Below are 21,232 nucleotides of genomic sequence, written 5' to 3' on the forward strand. Positions count from 1 at the left end.
GTCAAACTAAAATGCACACAAAAAAAAATAATTTTCAAAGTTCTACTCCCTCCCCAAACCACCAAATCTGTGTTTTAAATTAACCTAAAATTATTTGTTCTGATGTTCTCTAACCCTTTTAGATTTTTGTTATGTTTCCTTGAAACAAAAATACTTATCATTCTCTAAAATTCTCCCCCATTTTTGAGGGGAGTTGTTTGCCAAAACAACTCAAATTTGAAATAGTCTTAATTTCCTTAAACCTCCATTTTCAGTAAATACGCTGTTAAATCAAAACTGCTAACAGTAATGCAGTCTCCTGATACTTTCAGTGCAATCTCTCAAATTTAACAAGAAATAGCCTTCTCCATTAAATTCCACAAATAGCTCAACTGAATCTGAAGTAACTATCTCTCAGAAAACCCAGCATGTGATTGTATAGGAGAAATGAGGGAATATTTTGGAAAAAAAAAGAATTATTTGCAGATGCTATCTCCCCTCTCTACATTGCTTATGAGTTAACAGTCTTCCCTAGTGCTGATACAAAAGGAAGTTGGAGATATGTGCATCTAGATGACTCACATGGAATTGTTCCTTAGAAGTGGATTTATCATCTAATTTAATTGTGACATCTAATAAGATATTGCAGGGTTGAGAGTAAACGTTGTCTTCATTAGAAGGACTAGGCTATTATTTGGCTTTAAAATGTGCAGTTAGCCCACTGATCACAATAAAATAAGTCTTTGAATGTTAAAGTAACTTTTTTTCATACAAGATGCAAAATCAGGGGTATTCCAAGTATAAACAAGTACTGTATTAGTAAGGAGGTATACCTGTGTGTTAGCCAGCAAATTAACATCTTCCCCTTATTTCTCATCTTCACTACAATTATTAGGTTGCTTTGTTTCCTGCTTTGTTTTGTTTTCAGAGAGAAGTTCCTACACTTTTTCGTATGGGCTGGTTCTGTTCTCCTCAGACCAGGTTCCCTGGTCTGTTGCAGTTATCTCAAACCACAGTCAAGACAGTTCATTAACATCACCAATCTTTTTAATTTCACTTGGACTTCCAGGATTTATGCTTAATAGATTACAGCGTCTACTTTCATTTTATTCTCAAAAGTTTATTTCAATCTTTTCCTGCAAGTTATAATTATTACATAGATTCTTTCATAATCTGTATTTATTGCCTTGCATATGATATTTTATGGATTGCTTTCAAAATGTTATTAGCTCAGCATTAAAAGCCACATTTATATCAGTTAAAACACAGAAACATAGGAAGTGTCATGCTGGATCAGAGTGCAGTCTGCCAAAATCAGATCTGATGATGGAAAACAATCATAAATACAAGGAATTACAGTTCTGCAACCAAACTGCAAAATATTATACAACATTTAGTGTAAGAGATGAGCTTTTTTCCCCAACACACACACTCATTAAAGCAGGTGATCAACTGCTCCCAAAATGTTTAGTTTCATTTAGGGACTCTGTTTTGCTCATACACTGAAACAGGGTTTCTCTTTTCCTGTGACCAAGAAAGTCACTGAACTCCAGAGAGTAATCTGCAATGAGAAATACCATACTCAGTCCTGTATTAGAAGATGATTGCTAAAGGATAAAAGTACAGTTTGAATGAACATTTTGGAAGGGAAAGATTTGTGTCTCAACTACTCAGTGCAGCAAATTCATTCTAAGCACTGAATTCTTTAAAAGAAATAGTTATTCTGCTATGCATTTTAGTTGTATATTGAGCTAAAACCCGGTTAATCCATTTCTCAGTAGACACAGAAAAAGTTTTGTTTGCTATAACTAATTGCGAAATTGAAAGCTATAACTCATTAAGAAAATACTGCAAATTTTCCATAACTATATACCAGATATTTCAAAAGATTGTATAATTTGTACCTCTATTTTTACAGAGTTTCATAACCATAACGTATCCCTCCTTCAGGAATATTCTAGGTTGCAAACTTCTGTATATGTAACACAAAGTGCAGTGTTGACCTCTGACACATACTGCTGTGCCTACACACACGTAAGTGTGGGAGTAGGACCACAGTGGGAACATCTAGCAGTGAGACTACGTAGCAAAACAGCATATGCAAGCAATAATGTCATCAAAAACACATATTTGAAATGGTGATTGTGAGGACTGGTGTTAGAAATCTGACACCAGCAAGAAAGCAGCAACAATAACAAGGCCTTTGTAGTAAGTTAGAACAAATGTGTCCATTTCCTTCCAGAACATATCAAAAATAGTGGTGTGTGTGAGTGTGTGTGTGTAGGAGGCACACCAGGAGGAAGAGGCAAAAAGTTACGCTATATACTGACCGAAATCTTTGTTTGCTCTAAATACAGTGTTATACAGGAAATAATCACAGTAGTCTCACAAAATAGAAAAGAATTATCCTAAGTTCCTTGAACGATTACGTGAACAATCAACTTGTCTTGTTATGAATAAGAATTGCTACAGGAGGAAAAGCCTAGCTGCCTTTTCTTCACATTTGTCACTGATGCTTCTTCCACTGCCGTGCAAACGCTCTGACCACAGGACTCTGGCAGATATGAACTGAACAAGCACCCAGAGCACATCTGAATATAAGACCACAGGTTCCACATGAAGAAAGGTGAGGCAGCACATGCTGCTATTTCTGGACTGAGAGCAGACTGATCATCCCATGTTAGTTCTGTGTTTTTCTGGCACAGTGTGGGCAATGACAACCACTACACCAAGGAGATGTAATGCATAGCTAGATATTACTGTTCTCCTGTAGACTGTTAAATGCGACTTCCTTAATGAAACCTCATTAGGTCTCAAGAAAAACTGACAAAACCACCTCTAATGGTGGTTTCAATTAGCAGATCAGAGCAGTCTGTCCAAGAGAACATGCGATTAAAACATGCATACGCACACTCACTCCTATTTTTTTTTTTATTTTGGCTGTTGTGTAACCAAGAATAGATGAAGAAACAGGGCACCTGTGAGATCTCAGAATTACAAATATTTCATTTCTATGTGTTTTATTTCTGCTGAATATACCAATCGCAGAATGGTTTGGGTTGGAAGGGACCTTGAAGATCACCTAAGTTCCAACCTCCTGCCATGGGCAGGGTCACCTTCCATCTAGACCTGGTTGCTGAAAGCCCCCCCCCAGCCTGGTTTAACTGCTCCAGAAGAGGAGAGGCTACTTTCATGGAATTTTGGAGCCATAGATTCATACCTGTGTGCTTCCCAAGCTCTGCAAGAGTATCCTGGTACATGCTCAGCATCTGATCACAATGAGCAATAACACTTTTTCGCATATTGTCCCAGTGAGGGGCAAGTTCTCCCAGATCTTTAAGTTCTTGATTCCTGTATCAAAAGGCAAAAAGATAAGGTTAATTAACTCATGAATTTGTTAACATTCATCTAAATTAATCTAAAACCAGTTTATTAAAAAAAAAGGACTTTCTAACATAAATAAAATCTGTTTTCATGACACTTGTAAAATCTGCTGATTTCAGCTCATTTTTTCAGCTACACAATAAAGAAAGTCGATTCAGTCAACAGTACAGTAATTTCTGTTCAAAACTCAACTGGTACCAATGCAATAGCCTGCAAAGTGAAATATTATTTCTTCCTTGGAGGTAAGAAGGCTTCCAGGCTCCAGAGAGCTGTGCTCACAGCAATTCTCTGTGAAGAAATACTAAACACCATTGTAAAGAATTCGAAGCTTGCTTCTTTGGCAATTCTTGCAGCATAGGTATTTTGATACACTCTACTCTTTAGATACTTTCATATATATCATAAACACAGTTTTAATAGTGTTTCTTCAGAAGTCAGTTTAACCAACACACCAGCCCTGCCTGCATTTCTTTAGTGCTTAAAATACACAAACCGAAAACCCCCACCAGTCCCCTTAAACTTAATCTTCAGCCTTACAGCTGTGTTCATCAGGTCTGTTATGGTAACCAAACATGTCACTGAAAATCCAAAAGGAAATCCTTTAGCAAATTATCAGTTTTCCTGTACACTCTTGAGGGCTGACCTGAGCGAAATAGAGATCACTTTAATTTCCTACACAAACACGCATAGTCACAGTACCCTGGGCTTTCTGTTTGTTTTCCCCACTTGCAAAGGAAGTTCATCCTATACATAACCCAGAGCCACTTTGGGGGATTTGCTGTTAAAGAAACTGATAATGAAAGATACTGACTCTTCAAACACTTGGAATTGTTCAGGAGAAAACTTGCACAACAACAACCAACTACTTTTCCACAAAGTACTGAGCAGATTGTTGCACTGCAATTCTTGGAAGTCTCAAAAAAAGATTTCCAAATTTCCTCTCACCTGTAGGAAAATTACTGAAGTAAAAGAAAAAACAAGGGGAAAAGGGGCAGAAGGGTGAAAAAAATACCAGTGAGAATGTGGCAGAGGAACACTACAACAGTTCTGACCCCTAGCCATAAATTATTTCTTAAAATTATTTCTTAAACAGAACAGCCCCACACTGATACACTGATGTTGCCTGCATCATCATTAGCTTCGAATGAGAGTGAACACCACTAGAATAAGCTATCTAGGCATAATTCTGTACCTGGTGAATAGAACAACCAAAATCAAGCAGATTGCACTGGAAGCAGTATTAAGACTGTTTATATATGTTCTTGAATGTATCAAAATGGAAACACAGATTACAATACATGAGCTCATTGGGAGTTTACTAATGACTTACAGTTACTTTTTTCCATTTCATTCAATCTGAAGAACAGAAGTAGATGAAACTTCAACTTTCCTCTATCATCAATACAAGCTGGTAACGCTGCAGCAGAAGAATCATCAGCAGTAAGAGGACAAACCCACCATTTTCAACCACCGTTCTCCTTGAAAGTTTTTATCAGCTTAAAATGAGGCATCCCATTAAATGAAAATCTCAGGGCTTCCTCCTAAAAAAACCTCCTAAGATTTGTCAGGGTATACAATTTGATTTATTTGCAGTGGCAATATTTTGGCACTTTATTTTTGTCTTATTTAATAGTTTTAGCAACAGTATTTGGACCTGTTTGAGTTCCAAAACTTTACTGCTCCTCCCATACAGAAGTATAGTATTCATAGAATCAGAGAATAGTTTTTGGGTTGGAAAGGACACCTTCCACTAGACCAGGTTGCTCAAAGCCTCCTCCAGCCTGGCCTTGAACACTGCCAGGGACAGGGCAGCCACAGCTTCTCTGGGCAACCTGTCTCACTGCCCTCATTGTGAAGAATTTTACTACAGAGTGAGGGGTCAGCACATCAATATGCTACATGCACAGCCCTCTATGCCATGGAAAACTCACTGCTGAGGATTTGCTCCCTGCCTTTATCTAAGCCCACTCCTGGAGCTTTTGGTCACAAGCTCAAGCCAAGCAACAGCAGAAACAGAAATCCCTTATCTCAGACTAAACTATTCAGCCTAAAACCAAAACTGGTTTAACTGGCTGATTACACGTTAACTGCATTGACACCAACGGGAAGGGAAAGTTCAAATCCCACCACATTATCTTTAACATGTTTTCAAGAAATGTCAAATCCTGCTCTTATCGTTGTCTACAAGATTTCTATTTGCTTCATCTCAGAAACACAAATGCATCACTGAGGTCAAAATGCAGCCACTAGTATGTCATAAAAAGACACATCTTATCCACAGTGTTTTAATAAAGTGAATGTGCAGTTTTATAGTAAATCTAGACCATATATAGCATGAAAACTCTGAACAGTACCTTTTCTAAATTTATTTTCATTTAAAAATACAGTAAAGCCAACACATGAGATAACAGGATTATATGTCATAAATGCTAGCACTCCAAAATCAGCCTTTTTGCAAATTATGTCTCTTTTTTCCAAATACTAACATGTAAGACAGAGGATTTAGATAGTATTTGTGTCTTATGATTTCTTACTATTTGTCACTGCTTTTGTTGCTCAGTAAAACTCTGAATTATGGCTGAAAAAAGATTTTTCCTATATCTAACCTCCATCGACAACACTTCATAGTACCAAGCTTTATCATCATTGTTTTGAAGGGCCCTTCCCAAAAGTAAACAAACAGATTGAAGAAACATAACATTTTTCAAATGTGGAAGTTTATAGTTTTCACTAATACCCACAACAACAATCTTAAAAATCTTTGTTTTAATAATATTTATACCAGAACTTATTTCATTGAATAACTTTAAAAAACACACTTCAACCAATAATTGTGTCAAACAAAAACTGTGCTATAAAAGAAAATTAATATTTATAATATATATTGGCTCTACAGAAGGAAAATCAGTTACTGATTCACCTTTTCAGTGCAGCCATGGAATTTTGAATAGCTTGTCAACAAAGCAGTAAGCTCAGCGCAAACTCAATGTTGTTAAAACAGAGTGATTTATCATCATCTTCTCCCACTGCAAATCCCCTCTCGAAGTATTTTCCAGGTAACTGTACACATCATCATGACAGATCTGGTGCTTAGCATGAACTTCAACTGTTTTTCCAGAATGAAAATACAAGTTTTGTCTACATCTTGCTGTCCAGTTCCTCAAGCTGTCTCCTGTATAGTCTTTTCTGTCAATGTACAACAAAACTCCCACTCAGGAGCGTGCCTCAACTTTGTCTCTTCCCTTGATTACTTCAGTATCTTCCTTGGTGGCCTTGACATAATCTTGCCTCCTTTGTACCTAACCAGAACGAGGATGTAAATAGTCTGTCCCATCCGTCCTAGTTCACTTCAAACATCAGCTAATCAGCTTATTTTTAAGCTTTTCTCAGGTACTTTCGGTTTTTCACATCCACTCTTTCCTTTAGTAGACGAATTATGCCAGCTTTTACTGAGCACTTCCCATTATGGTTAGAAACAGTTCTCCATTAAAAAAAGTCTAAACTCTACCTGTTACCCTTTCTTCAAAACTCTTCTGTGACATTATGGCAGAAAAATTCTGTAATGGATCCTGGTCTGCTGAAAGCACAGTGATTGTTAGTATAAAGATTAATGATCATTGATGCCATCACAACACAATTTTGAAGAGATGAAAAAGTCTAACTTATGAGACTTCTCAGGATCCCACAGCACTATTAGAACTGCCATAAACCTTCGTTCTAGACTCTTACTTAAAATCAACAACTTCTTTTACTCTGAATGTCTTACTGATTTATTCAGCTACAATTCATGGGCACTGTGCCCTTTAGGAAAATCAAGCTTTACCCCGCCTCTGCCTGCTGAATGGAATTACAGTCACTGCACAAGCTGTTACACGGATATGCAGGGTGGTTTAAGAGGATCCGTGCATGGACTGAAACAGCTATACTCTTCTTTATGAACAACTGCACCAGGGCATCCAACACAGCACGACTGGATACATTTCTGACAATAGTAGCAGTTAAATACTATTGCCATTAGTCTCAAAGTAAAACTACATGCAATTTTCTTGTTCCAAGAAAATGTTCGATGAAGCCCATTATGAAATGATGGTTGAGCACCCAAGGCTCAAACTAATATTCTGCCTTTTGATTTATCAACTCATGCTTTTCCTTTTTTTTTTTTTTTTGAGAACACCTTACGTACATGATTATAGTAAACTACTAAAAGTACCTGAAAGAGGAACAAAATAATTTCTACTTAATCAGTTTGTGCTTTGTGCCATGCTCTCTAATGACCATAGTAATGGCAAAAGACTCTTTCTCATCATTTTGGGTATGAGGAGATAGAAACAGCTTAGAAGCCTAAAGGAAAAATATTCAATGCTGAAAATTTAAAATACTGAATTCTGTAAGGAGTATTTTGAACAAGTGATACGCATCATGCTCACAATTATTAGAAGAAAGTCCTAATACTGAAATTATGTTCCAAAAGAACTTGTTTTGCAAAACAACAACTAGGTTCAACAGCCCAGACACCACTGTGGAAAGCACAGTGAAAACCTGTGGTTAGCGACAGTAAACTCAAAACAAAGCAAAAAACCCAGCAGCAAGATATTAAGATAAGCATAATTCAGAAGGGGACATACCATCAATGAACCGTTTTGAATTCAATTATTCTGTTGCAGAAAAGTGAACAGCAGGAATAGCCATTTGCATCATCAAGGACATAGCACAAATCTTCCCAAATTGAAATATGAAGTTGAAAAGATCAGTGTAATTACACAAAGAAGAAATAATTAAGAGGACGTATGACAAAAGCACATAAACCACAAATGCCGTATGAAGACAAAGTAGTAGTTTTTGATTCATTCAGCTTCAAAAATCTAGTCTTGCATGTCCAAGTGAAGCAAACATGACAAGTTCAAATATAAAAAAAGAAAGTGATTTTTGCCTCCACTAAGAAAAATTAGCTTCTGAAATCCAATTTCAGAAAACGTGAGAAGCAAAGTGCTTAGCAGGATCCAAACCAAGATGAAACATATCTGCATATCATATCTGCAAAAGTTTTATAAAGTTATAAATACAACAAAGTTCTGCATCTTTAGAAAACAGGAGCTTTGGAGTAAATATACACCATAAGCTTTAGGGCATGACTCAATCACTTGTAAGTAAAGGAAGTTTAGAAGCTTTCTTTTAAGGAAAGGAACACAGGAACTATTTTTCTCTAAGAAATTTTTCTTTAAAGTGTACATGTTTATGGATAAACCTTTTTTTTTAATTTATTTTGCTTGGTTTTGTTTTGTTTGTTTGTTTGTTTGTTTGTTTGTTTTTTTCTGTAGAACAGAAACTGACAAAATTACTCTCATTTTACTTTACCACAAGTTATTGTCCTGTGATGTACAGGCAGTTACCCATCAGAATGTTCTCCCAAGAAATACAACATTCTCCCAAGAAATGAGAGAATTGTAGCTTTTTTACTATAATGTTTCTCAAACAGATAAGTAATTACTAAGGAGGATTTAATCTCTTATGGAGAAGCTACCACAAAAAAAGTGAATAAAAGGATACTTTTGTTTCTTTCTTAATAATTTTTACATAGAACCTCTAGAAAATAATTGTTTTTTTGTTGTTTTTTTTTCTTTACAGATTTTCCCAAAACTTTCAGGTTCTGGTAAACCTGACCTGACAGGTAAGCAAAAACTAAAATGTAGGTTCTGCCTGTCTCCTGCATTCGACATTTGTTTAAGAAACAAAAGAAACAAACACCAAACCCAAACCACCCCAAAAACACAAACCACAACACACATTAAAAATATTTTAAAACCTGTTTCTTTTATATATATATATATATATATGGAAAATTGACTAGGATTTTTAAAGGCTTGAGAATATTTTATACTGTTCCCGAAAGATGGAGGTTTTGCATTTCTATCTATCACTATCCCCTTTTTATTATTCAAAAGTGTAGACAATATACAAGCTAAATTAAACTCATCTCTTCCTTCCTGCCTTAAAATTTGCCCTTCCTTGGATATTTTATTGCCTGGGTTTATCTTTGAAAGACTCGAGATCTTCAAACAGCACGGTCATTTGAGGTTAATTCTGTGATTCACATTTAATAGCAGAGGATAATCTGCATCACACTTTGCAAAGAGTCTCAAATTCAGTAATACCCTAAATGGCACCTGTGGAATTTACACTTTAATAGTATAGTATATTTTAGCTATGCTCTATAGAATTGTTTTAGGGTTCTTCAGTTGTTTTTTAAATTCTACCAATTCATCAAGAAACACTAGAATTGTCTCAAGACAATGTTGCTTCAGCTGTATGATATAAGCAAAAACATTTTATTCTCATAGCTTATATTTATAACTTCATTTCTTTCAGCTTGGAATCACATGTGACAAGATTAATCACATTATTAATTGCATTATTACTCAAGCATTTAAACAGTTTTGTGGGTTTCTTTTTTCTTTTTTTCTCCAATATATTAATCAGAGTGCTCATCCAAAATAAACAGTGAGAATCTTTATGACATGAGCAACATATTAAAACTGCACAAAGCTTTTCTAATTGCCTTAATGCCTCTAATTTATATTCTCTGCACCCCCACTGACATGAATAGCACCAACTTGGTTCTATTAGGACCACATATAAGTACTGCTAAGTGCAAAATCTCTAGTTAACAATGTAAAAATTTAAATGCTTCTTATGACAGAATTTGAGTGTGTTAATTATAATCTTGAGAAAGAGATTATTTTTTGCTTTGGCTTTTTGTCCTTCACAATGATGTGGGAGGCTCTAATAAGGTCTACAAGTTATATCATTTACTCAGCATGGACCAGGGCATGATGTGCACAGATATAACACCCGGAAATTTTAGCAGCCACTGAGACTGCACTACAACTTTAAACACTCGATAACAAACTAAAATGCATGTAAAATGCATGCACCATCATGCACATGCATGTAGTTGAGCTACATTTTTTGGAAAAAATTGGAAAATTACTTCTTTGAACATTTGTGCTAGGTAGTTACTTAGTTACTAGGTGAACATTTGTGCTAGATAGTTACTTGAAAACCTTACTTGGGTTTTCAATGTCCTTAAGTAGAGAGCATAGTAACAGTGCCTGTCTAAATGCAGCTGGTTGAAACAGCTTCAAAATTCATGGTAAGTTTACTTAGAATAACTGTTTGTTTTTTTTCTTAATGCTATTACCTCTTATTAATACAATATTTTTGCAGTGCAATTGCTCAAAAATCAGTCGCGTAAAAAATAACATGCAAAGGTCCAGAAAGAGCGATGCCTACTCCCAATACACAGCATTTTTGCCTGGGGCTCCATTGCTCTATGGAAGTTGTGTATTAAAATATAGTACAAAAACATACATCTTTCAGACAGTCTGAACTTTGTCCCTATCCTGTAATGTTACAAGAAAGAAATCAGAAAACAGACAAACAGCACAGATTTGCACAAGAAAAGGCTATCGGAGTTGGGACAGGACAGCCATTCCTGATGCAGAAGGAAAGCTTCAGCACGCTTTGTACTCTGGAGAGAGGGTTCAAGCAAAGTTCAGCAATTTATCCTTGGAATCTGTTTATTGGTTGTGACCACAAATGCCATGGGCCAAATTCTGCTGTAAGTAAGTGGAATTTCCTTTCAGTCAAAGCTGAGTTTGGTTCCAAGAGACGCAAAAGAGTGGTGGCAAATCTGAAAGAGCCTGTACTGCAGCCTCCACTGTAAACTAATTCTGCTGTTGTGCCATCTAGTGCAACACCAATTACATCTACACCTGCAAGCTTAGATTATATGGGTCAGCCAACCTTCTGAACAATGACTGTGAACTACTAAGTCTTTCTTCTAACAATTAGGTTCAAAGAACTTCTTGGCTAATCATGCATGATAGGTGCAAAGTATCTGGACGAGATTTGTGTAAAGAAATATTAAAGACTAGGGAAAGGACTCCTTGAAAAAACTTACGGAAGAAATAGAAATAATTCCTTAATAAAACCAGCAAAGCAAACTGTATGACCATTGTTAGAACAATAAAAATGACCATGTAACTCCTATTAAAACTTCTTCCAGGGAGGTTTGAAGGATAAAATCTGTAATGTATGCATATCTTTAAAAATAGTATCTCATACTGGAAAGCAAAGCTAAACGTCCTTAGGAGTTCCATACTTCAGACTAGCACATCAGTAAATTAAAAAGTTTGGTTAACAGTGAATACGAGAGATAAACAATCTTAGGAGCTATGCGAAAAGGGAGTTCAAATTACATTTTAAAATACAACACTGAATGGGATTAACACTTCACTTGGATATTTTTTTTATAGACAATTGCTTCATTGAAGCCAGAATAGGATGATAAGAAATTACCTCTGAGACAAAAAATATTTATTCTTTTATACCAACTGGGGAAAAAAGATGCAGAGAAGAATACTTCAGAAGAGAATAGCCTCAAGATGCTGCAATGTAATTTTTGCACAAGTTCAAGAACTAACATAACAATATCCTTCTAACATCGTTCTATCCGTTTAACAATGTAAGGAGTCCACAAAATTTTGCAATAATTGCACATCTTTGCATTTATTTCAATAAGCAAAGCCTGTACAAAACTGAAGCTCCAACCTACACACTTATATGATGATAGGTAACACACACTGCCCCTATTCCCACCATCTGCTGGTATTCTACCGCAAGTTGTTGCTCCTCTTGGTTGGTCTTACCTCCTCTCTCAGATCGATACAATCACTATGCCTCTCTTTTTCTTACACCCACACTTTCTACTATGCTCAAACAGCTAACCACGTTTTGGCAGTCAGGAAAATCAGAACAACTCAATCTTTGAGCAACTTTTACTTCAGTTTCTTCCTCAAAGACTTTCTTTATATTGGTAAGTATTGAATAATCACTTAAAAAGCCCCAAACTATGGTGATTCTTTACTATGACTTTATCCAAGGAGGTGAATGCTATAATATGAAATAACAGCCAGTGCCTTATGCCTTTGGAGAGAATAACGCAGCAGTAGTAAAAGTGGTTAAAGCAATCCTCTAACATTTAAAAGGCATTTACCCATGGGGCAAATGAAAATCTAGGAAGCAGACGAACTGTGCAAGTCAGCATAATCTATTTTTACTGCTTACTAAAAAAGCCTTACATGTTAGTATTCTCAAACAAGATCAGGCCATAAATGCATAAACACAGTAATAAATGAATAAAAGGAAGTATTATAACAATTCATATGATTATTATAAGCCATCATCACCATGCGTAAGTATGTATCTGTTCACTGACTTTATTAAAAGCAAGATTGTGGTCTCTCATATGCTATTATACTGGCATAAAAAGATCATACAGAAGCAGCAGATGGGGTGAATAAAAAAAGAGAAAAGAACCTCCTATTGCAGGACAAACAGCCACTATAAACAACCATGAGCAACCCCCTCTGATGGAGTTGCATGAAAGTGCACAGGGTGGCTTTGGGAAGCAGTGTTAATCTCACACATGAGACCAAATGCCTACCTATTTGTGAAGCAACTTTCATGGGGAAAGAAGCAACACATTTCTCCACACCACACATTCTCATTGGAAAAAAAAAGTATGCTTTCAGGAAAGCCCTGGACTGCTTAAAACACTGCTTTTTTCCACAGTTGTATCAGCACAACTTACATGTATTCAAGGACAGGCTACCATTCTAGTTGCTGCAGTCAGAATTTGGACATACAAAGGATTTTGGGACACCTGCACTCCCTGTCCTCTTTTATCCCCAGGCCATACGCACTGTAATGATCCTCAGATGTCCCTCCTGGTTACAAGACCAAATGTAAACAAAGACTTCAAAAGTTCAGTTACTTTGGTATCCTTTTCTTATGCCAACTAATTTACATTAGTCAGAGAAATGTGATTTATATTTTCAGTGCTCCTTTGTTAACTACAAACATGCTATTTTCCCTTACTTGCATGTTTGCCTGTGACATTAGCACTTCCCAGACACAAAGCTAAACACACTACAATGTAGATCACTCCCTTGTAATGTGTAGTTTCTGTATAAATTGTTAACTTTTCAGAACATTTACACTGTTAACCAATGTTGATGCTTACACATTTAATATCATAACTGCTCTTTAGCACAGCTCATTGCTCAGAACTTATGAAGTCACTGGAGTCCTAAAAATTCTGAACAATCTATGCTATTGTTCAGTTACTGCTGTAAATTCTTAGCAGCCAAAATGATTGCTATATTTTGCCTATTTCATACTAAAAAATTATATTTTAAGCTCATCACTTACATTATTGCAACTCAGAAAAATAAAATCTAGTATTTGCTGTTGCTACTTCTTCTTCCTTACCTTCTCATATCCTCCTTTATGTGCAGATTGATCAGCTCTTTCGGAACATGGAAAGAGAGGGTGGTCTCAGCCATCTGTTCCCGGATCCGCATCCACTTGTTGTCAGAAGTAGGGAATCTATATAACTTACAGATTGGGTTTTTTAACACTGCAGAGAGGAAAAATTATATCATTACTTTACTGTGGTTATATGACTCTCTGAAAATTTATGACAAAAATGATATTAAAAAATAATACACTATTTCCTGCTTTGCTTCCAGAGTTAATTTTAGAACCATTACAATTCTATTAAAAACATTAGATTGTTATTTAATTTATTATAGCAGCATGTGGAGGACAAAGTATTACTAGTAGAGTAGATAAATCATGTTTTCCCTGCACAGGAGGTATCCTGTGAATTTAGCATTTCAGTGTAGTGAGAATGTAAATTATGGTCTCTATTCTTACACTTTGGCTACAGTTGGAAAAAATTAAATGCAGAAACAGAAAATGAACTCACATACAGTCAATGCCATTGCTCACCATCTGCTAGAATCACTCACGTTGATAATAAATTGCATGGGACAAGTGAAGCATGCCTCAGTTTAGCTATAACTAATACATCTCCATGATATGCACACACAGAAGTCACTAATACCGATGGTGTGCATCTGCATTAAAGGAAACTTGACCATTGATGTGGTCAAAAGGATGTCATTTTATAGTCAGCCTTATCACTGACTTCATCAATAGACTGCCACTACATAAAAATAAGTATAACAAGCCTATAAATATGATAAACACACTGCTCTCAGCATCTATCTTGACATAGGAAAATCATGTTACTTGATGTCTTGGAAGGTCTTACTAAAAGACCTATCATATTTTTTATCTTAAAGCTCTCACGTGTTAGCTATGTTTCCGGTCAGATCTTACAATGATGGTCTATAATAAAGGTGAGAAATTTCTATCCTCTCCTTTCCTTCCTTCTTTTTGATTTTCTTTCTTTTTTTTTTTTTTTTTTTTGCAGGAAGAGCAAATGAGGAAAGAGCTGAGAAAGAGAAGTTTGATCTGACAAGCTTACCTGGAGAAAAATGACTCTCATTTAACACACACATCATACAACTCAGAATGACTTTGGACAGCCATCCAAATCCTCCAACAGTACCTTTCTATCAGCCTTCTGGAAAAAGCTGCCTCAGAGCAGGCTCCAATTGATCTGCCACTGAATGGTCTATAGCTCCTAGGAATGCATTTCCCATGTGTGCTGCAAGGAAACTGTTGCTGTCAAAATGACATCTACTAATAGAAATTTCAGCTTCAGAACTCACTTCCACCATTACTGCTTATGTAGGCTTATTTACGGGGAATGAAAAACACAGACCAAGTTTTTGAATACACACAAACTGTCTTGTCTATTTAATCAAACTGTTTTTAACAGAAGTTCCTTCAGAAAGGCTAAAACAAGATTAAATTTGAAGAGAAACTGGAAGTCTTTTTGGAGTCATTTTGCCTTTACTTAGCAGCGTTTTTACTTACAAAAACTAAATTCTGACTTACTGTTATGAAATAGGCCTAATAGATGCTTGATAGCTATGGCATAACATATGCTGAATAACAACAATTTTTCTTTACTATTAATACCCCCAAATACTTCAATGTGCAAGCATCTTAACACACATAACACAGTTCCAGAAACCTCATCACACAGACTTAACTAGTGTCTACTACAAAAAAAAAAATCCCATCCAAGTCCTTTGCCTATGATCAACTTAAACCTTAGTGTCTGGACTTTATTATATTGATTATATTGATTAAAATATGCTGCAATACTTTCCTATTTTCCTCCTTTTTTGCTGAGATACTTCTAATTAACAAAATCAGATTTGTCAATATTATCGCAACCTTTGTAAATCCACAAAGTAGATATATGGCACCTATCATCTTCCAGGATCAAGACAGGGAATGAGAATCTTCAGATCTCAGGGATGGCTCAAGAAACTAAGGGCTAATTCAGGTCTGCCCTTAAAGAGACACTTGCCAAAACACAGATGATGATTTAATGGTGATTTTGTCATTGTTGTGCGAGTGGCATTTTTTGTGTATGTGTGTGTGAGGTTGTGGTTTTTTTGTTTTTAATTCCACCTGCTCTTTAGGAGCAGGTTGATAATTTTTTATTACAATATTTTTAATATTAGGATATTTTTATTTTTTATTAGGATATTTCAAATGATGATGCCGCAGGCACAAAAGGCTCTTTTCTCTATTTTACCTTATTATGTCTAGTTCCTAAGAAGTTATCAAAAGATGTTTTTCCAAGAATAGCCCTCATATTTGTACTCAATCTATTACATTCAAAAACATTTGTCTGTGAGAACCTAACACATGTATGTAGCTCCACAATCTCTTTTCACCTCTCTCCCTACCATTACCACAACCACCATGGGGAAAAAACAAAGCCAAACAAAAAAAAAAAACAGCAGAACAGACAGCAAGGGAGACCAGGAATAACTTTGAAAATGTGGATCAGAAAGTTGTGACTTTTATCACTGTTAGAACCATTAAACTACAATTCAAGTACTACCTCCAAGTCTGAATTTTCAGATGGGGATAATCTCAAACATGTTGCAAGTTAAAAAAAAAAAAAAAAAAAAAGAAAAATATATAGCCAAAACATCTCTCCATGGGTTATAAAGAAAATTTAATATAAAAACTGAGAAAAACCATCAACAGGAGCTGCAAAATACTTGACATCATGTGTTTCCATAAAAATCTCATGTGTTTTCCTTTCCAATTACAACAATAATTGCTTTCTAATTACAACAAGTCATCTAAAAACAAATTCTAGAAGGCATGTAAAACCACCCAAATAGTAAGAATGGCAAGACTAGATTTGTTTTTTATAAAAAGTAGTTATTAAAATGACTCAAAGCTTCATAAAGGTAATCCTTCCTATATTTAGACAGTGATCATGAAAAACACTGAAAAAAGCCCAATCCAAGAGATGAACTACTCTGTTTAAAAAGAAAAACCTATTCTAAAAGCCTTTCTCTACGGTAATGAAGCCTAAAAGCCAATGCCATATCTTTAACTAGCCATATTTCTGGAAATTATCATTTTTAAATTTAAAGATTTCTGTGGTTTTATTCCATGCAATATCCTTTACACTTCTTCCCCTGCAAGTAAAATGAAAACATAATAAAAGATTGGATACTTTTTTTCATTTTTATTCCCTATCAAACATAGATCAAAACATACTGCTGCCATATATTAATTTACTAAGTGTTTCTAACTACATCTTCCTTTGTCACATAGGTGTATTATGCATATAACCTTGGGAAGAATAATTAAAATTTTCTTAGTTTTTGCTTAATTTCAATTACTTTTATTCTCTTTTTTATTGCAAAGTTCAATTTGTTTACATGCAAACAATCAGCAAACTCTCCTGTGTTATAAACAAATAACTGAATTTCAAGACACACAAAGTTAATCTTTTGGGGTATAAATGGAACAATGATAAGACTCTGAAATATGATACTCATTCCCGCTCACTCGGTAAGTGCCTCATAACTCACTTGAGGGCTGTGAGTTCCTTATATTAAGATTTAAATTACAGAGGAATGCCAATGTGTATCTATTCCTACAGACTTCAAGATTCACACAGGGGTAGTTTTTCAGTTTCATAGTTTTGAAGGCCTGATAAACCACAGGAGATAGTAAAAGAATTTGTTACAACAGTATATACATGTACTAAATACATATCTATATGGAATATATACTGCACCGTAATAGTTCTGTGTGTACACAGCAGGGAAAGTAGTGCAGGCAATGCTGATGTTATCAGGTTGCCTGTAATGTACTTGTACTGTATTACTGATATTGTTCCTTTCCCTTCAGTCCCTGTTTTTGGTTGCCTCTAATTCTGCCACACAAATTTGTCTGGCTTAAACTGATTATTTTCTGAAATTTCCAGATACACAGAATGAGGCCAGAAATCTGCAACAGAAAATTCTGTGCTTTATAAACTTGAATTCTGACAGCAGATCTTTTACAGGGATGTGCAATTTCACCATATATGACAACAACATAAGCATCGGGAGAGAAATTTCAGTATGTAAAAACTCAAAACTTGAACTTTACAGCTCCTACATGCACCAAGGGTCTACCTGTACTGAAAATTCTTGCGGCCTCCCCAGTTTCTAACACCACCAAAACTGTGCACATGACAATCATACAGAGTGGATGAATATGTTTCTGGGCAGAGCTACTGCGTCGTACAATATGCTTAAGGGCAGCACCGAATTACCCATGTGAGAAAGCCAGTCTACAGACAACACAGGAATTTGATCCACATGAAGAACAGTCACAGCAGTGTGCTGGACAAGAAGTCTAACTGGGTGGGCAAAAAGGTTGAGAATATAAAAGGAGAGCTAAAATTTTAAAAAAGAAGAAATTGGGAATTCAGTAAAGACACTGGGACTGACAAAACCTGGAACTAGTGCCAGGTGTCAGCAGGGAAGTGCAGGCAACTGGAGTGAGAAGAGGAAGTCACAACCACAGGAAACAGACTGAAGAGTATGTATTTACTAGAACAAACTTCCTGTGACTGAAAACTTTTTCCAATATCCTGTGTGCTGTCATTTCTTGCATACGCATCTGCAGTTCTGATTTTTTCCCTCAACTCTTTTAAATAACAAAAAGTGATCAACCAAACAAAAACCTACCCTAGTAGTGTTGGGTGGGGGTTTTGGTTTTATATTGTGTGTTTGTATATGAGAACAATAAATGTAGAAATGTTAAGCACTGTCTAGATAAACAAAAAAGTCATGTGCAAATACTCTTGAAAAGTGATCTAGACTTTAATAATCATAAAATTGGCATCTGCCTTGGAAGTTCCAAAAAACTACAATCCCCAAAGTACGGCATTTCCCCATAAAAAAAAAAAAAAAAAAAAAAAAAAACCCCCAAAAAAAAAAAAAAAAAAAAAAAACACAAAAAAAACACAAAAAAAACAATGAAACTCACTCAACAGAGACAGCAAATTGAAAGAAATCAGCTGGGAATCAGTAACATTTTCTCTGTACAGAAATGTCATTTCATTAAGACCCACTAATGTGGGTGACATAGAGAATCAGAATCAAGGAATGGCTGCACTGAATTGGGCCAAATTGTTCAACTGGCTCTGTATCTTGTCTCCAAGAGCCATAAACAGACACCTAAATATTCAAGATACTCTTCCTGCCTCCAGTGATTTTCAGTTCAGGAATTTCTGGAGCCAGATGTAGATCCTGTGTATTTAGTAATTCTCAATGAGTATCATTTCCACAAACATATCTAATCTCATGTTGAACTGTTGAAAAGAAATGGCAGCTCTGAAGAAGAAATTCTTCCTTGCTTTTGATCTAGTCTTAACAAGTCACAGAAAAAAAAAATCACAGCATTCATATATACATGGAAAAAAACTGTTTTTTGAAGGCTTCTAGTGCTTCCCTCAGACTGCAAAGCTAGTCTAGTAAGTCTGTCCTATCAGTGAAGTCATATGAACAAGTTTCATTAAAGGCTTTAAAACTTCAGTAACATTTGTCCTCAAATGTATGCAGCAAACACACAGAATTCTTGACAGCACTGTGGTTTCCGATGACCCATATAACTTATTTGTGACATTGTTACTGCAGAGTAATGGAGATTCATAAACCTGGGCTAATAAAACTTTTATGGTGCAGCATATCAGCATGGAATATTTCTCAGTATAATTAAAGAGAAACAGATCTAGTTGAACACTGGACACTTAAGCCCAGAGTTCACCCAGAACTGAGAACACCCTGCCAACAGCTTCCTTCATTTTAGGACATACAGCTTCCAGATCAAACTGAAATTGCCACTTCATTAACTATGACAGAAATTAATTCTTCAGGGTATGCAGTTACAAATAACGCATAATTATTTTTTAGACAAAACTATCAGGTTAATTCCATGCCCACCGAAGTCACTAACAGTCTTGAAAATCATTGAATGGCAAAGACATAGAAGTGCTTGTTTCAGAAAGCATAATTGACATAGCAGTCTTCCAGTATCTGAATGGGGCCTATAGGGATGCTGGTGAGGGACTCTTCCTTAGGGACTGGAGTGACAGGACAAGGGGTAACGGGTTAAAACTTAAACAGAGGAAGTTTAGATTGGATATAAGGAGGAAATTCTTTCCTGTTAGGGTGGTGAGGCACTGGAATAGGTTGCCCAGGGAGGTTGTGAATGCTCCATCCCTGGCAGCGTTCAAGGTCAGGTTGGGCAAAGCCTTGGGTGAGATGGTTTAGTGTAAGGTGTCCCTGCCCATGGCAGGGGGGTTCGAACTAAATGATCTTAAGGTCCTTTCCAACCCTAAATATTCTATGATTCTATGATTCTATGACATATATTTCTGGAAGTTTTCTTCATATTTCTCAGTAAAATGATACTGTCAAATAGGTACAAAACATTAAAATATTAAAAATTTGTGCATCACTTGAAGAGCCTTTTAAGAGCTCTTCCCCAAATCTTTGTGATTTCTTCAGGATCTGACATAGCATTGCAACACATTTTTACGGATGTTAGAATACTTACCTGCATTTAATGAAGGCAAATTGTCTTTACCACTTATGCCTTCAGTGGCTGCACATTCACGAACCAATGCACACTACAAAAGAAATGCAACAACAAATGTAACACATTCAGGTGTTACAAGGAAATTCATAGCAGTTTATAAAAGGCAGACTGAAAAACATCACTGATAATGTAACCTCTCAACCCTTAATTATAATTTACATTTTCCTCTTTATAGTCCCATTCTATTATACTGTAACACAATCAGAACTATAGCAGAGAAAATGGCAAAATATGATCAGCTATTTCATGATAAAACAGAAAGGTTTCTTACAGCAGAGGTTAAAATAATTTTTGACAACTTTTGTGCTTTCAGAGAGCTTTCTGGTGACAATGTAGTTTTCACATCCAGTGTCAGAAAGCACTCCATTGATTTTTAAACAACAGAAAAGTAGAAACCACGGGAAGTCTTTAAAATGTACTCACAGTGTGTGATTGAAGTAATTTGTTATACAAGTGAATTGAAGATTTCTTTGATCAGGGTATAAAGGTATTAAAAGTTCATGGCAAAATCAACAGTGTAAACCTATGTTAAATGCACATTTTTAATGCTTCTCCTACCTCCAGTCAGAAAAAAACAACAGATAGCCTCTAAAGGTGATAGGGAGCTCCTAGGGCTTCCCCAGTTCCTAGATACTCTGTTGCAGAGCTTAAAAAAGCAAGACATGATGTATTGTCCCACCAGTTGATATCTCAGACTGAATTTAACTATCACCTTACACTTCCATGAGGAATTCCCTGTACATAGTGAATCTAATGAATTGTCAAACCTGATTCAGAACTTACTTCTTTGAAATAATTCAATAACTTTACAGTCTCACAATTGCATCCTCACTATGAACATAGAAACCAAAACACCATGGTGCAACTAATACATAAAAACTAAGGAATCCTTTAAAGACCACAGAAAATTGAACTGTCA

The 21,232-nt window shown here is 35.8% G+C and overlaps 1 protein-coding gene across 11 annotated transcripts in view; it reads right to left on the minus strand.

The window, feature by feature from the left end:
• INPP4B (inositol polyphosphate-4-phosphatase type II B) overlaps nt 1-21,232 on the minus strand; it is a 313,515-nt gene that overhangs the window by 87,418 nt on the left and 204,865 nt on the right. For all 11 annotated transcript variants that reach the window (XM_062637265.1, XM_062637263.1, XM_062637270.1 and 8 more), the window contains 3 exons: nt 20,272-20,344; nt 13,696-13,843; nt 3,200-3,330 (listed from right to left, as the gene is read on the minus strand). In XM_062637265.1, the coding sequence (XP_062493249.1) occupies nt 3,200-3,330; nt 13,696-13,843; nt 20,272-20,344 (352 nt within the window). The remainder of the gene's footprint in view (nt 1-3,199; nt 3,331-13,695; nt 13,844-20,271; nt 20,345-21,232) is intronic.

This window comes from Pezoporus occidentalis, unplaced genomic scaffold (genome assembly GCF_034315485.1).
Source record: "Pezoporus occidentalis ecotype Australia unplaced genomic scaffold, CSIRO_AGI_Poc_V1 ctg51, whole genome shotgun sequence".
In the NCBI taxonomy this organism is placed as follows: domain Eukaryota; kingdom Metazoa; phylum Chordata; class Aves; order Psittaciformes; family Psittacidae; genus Pezoporus; species Pezoporus occidentalis.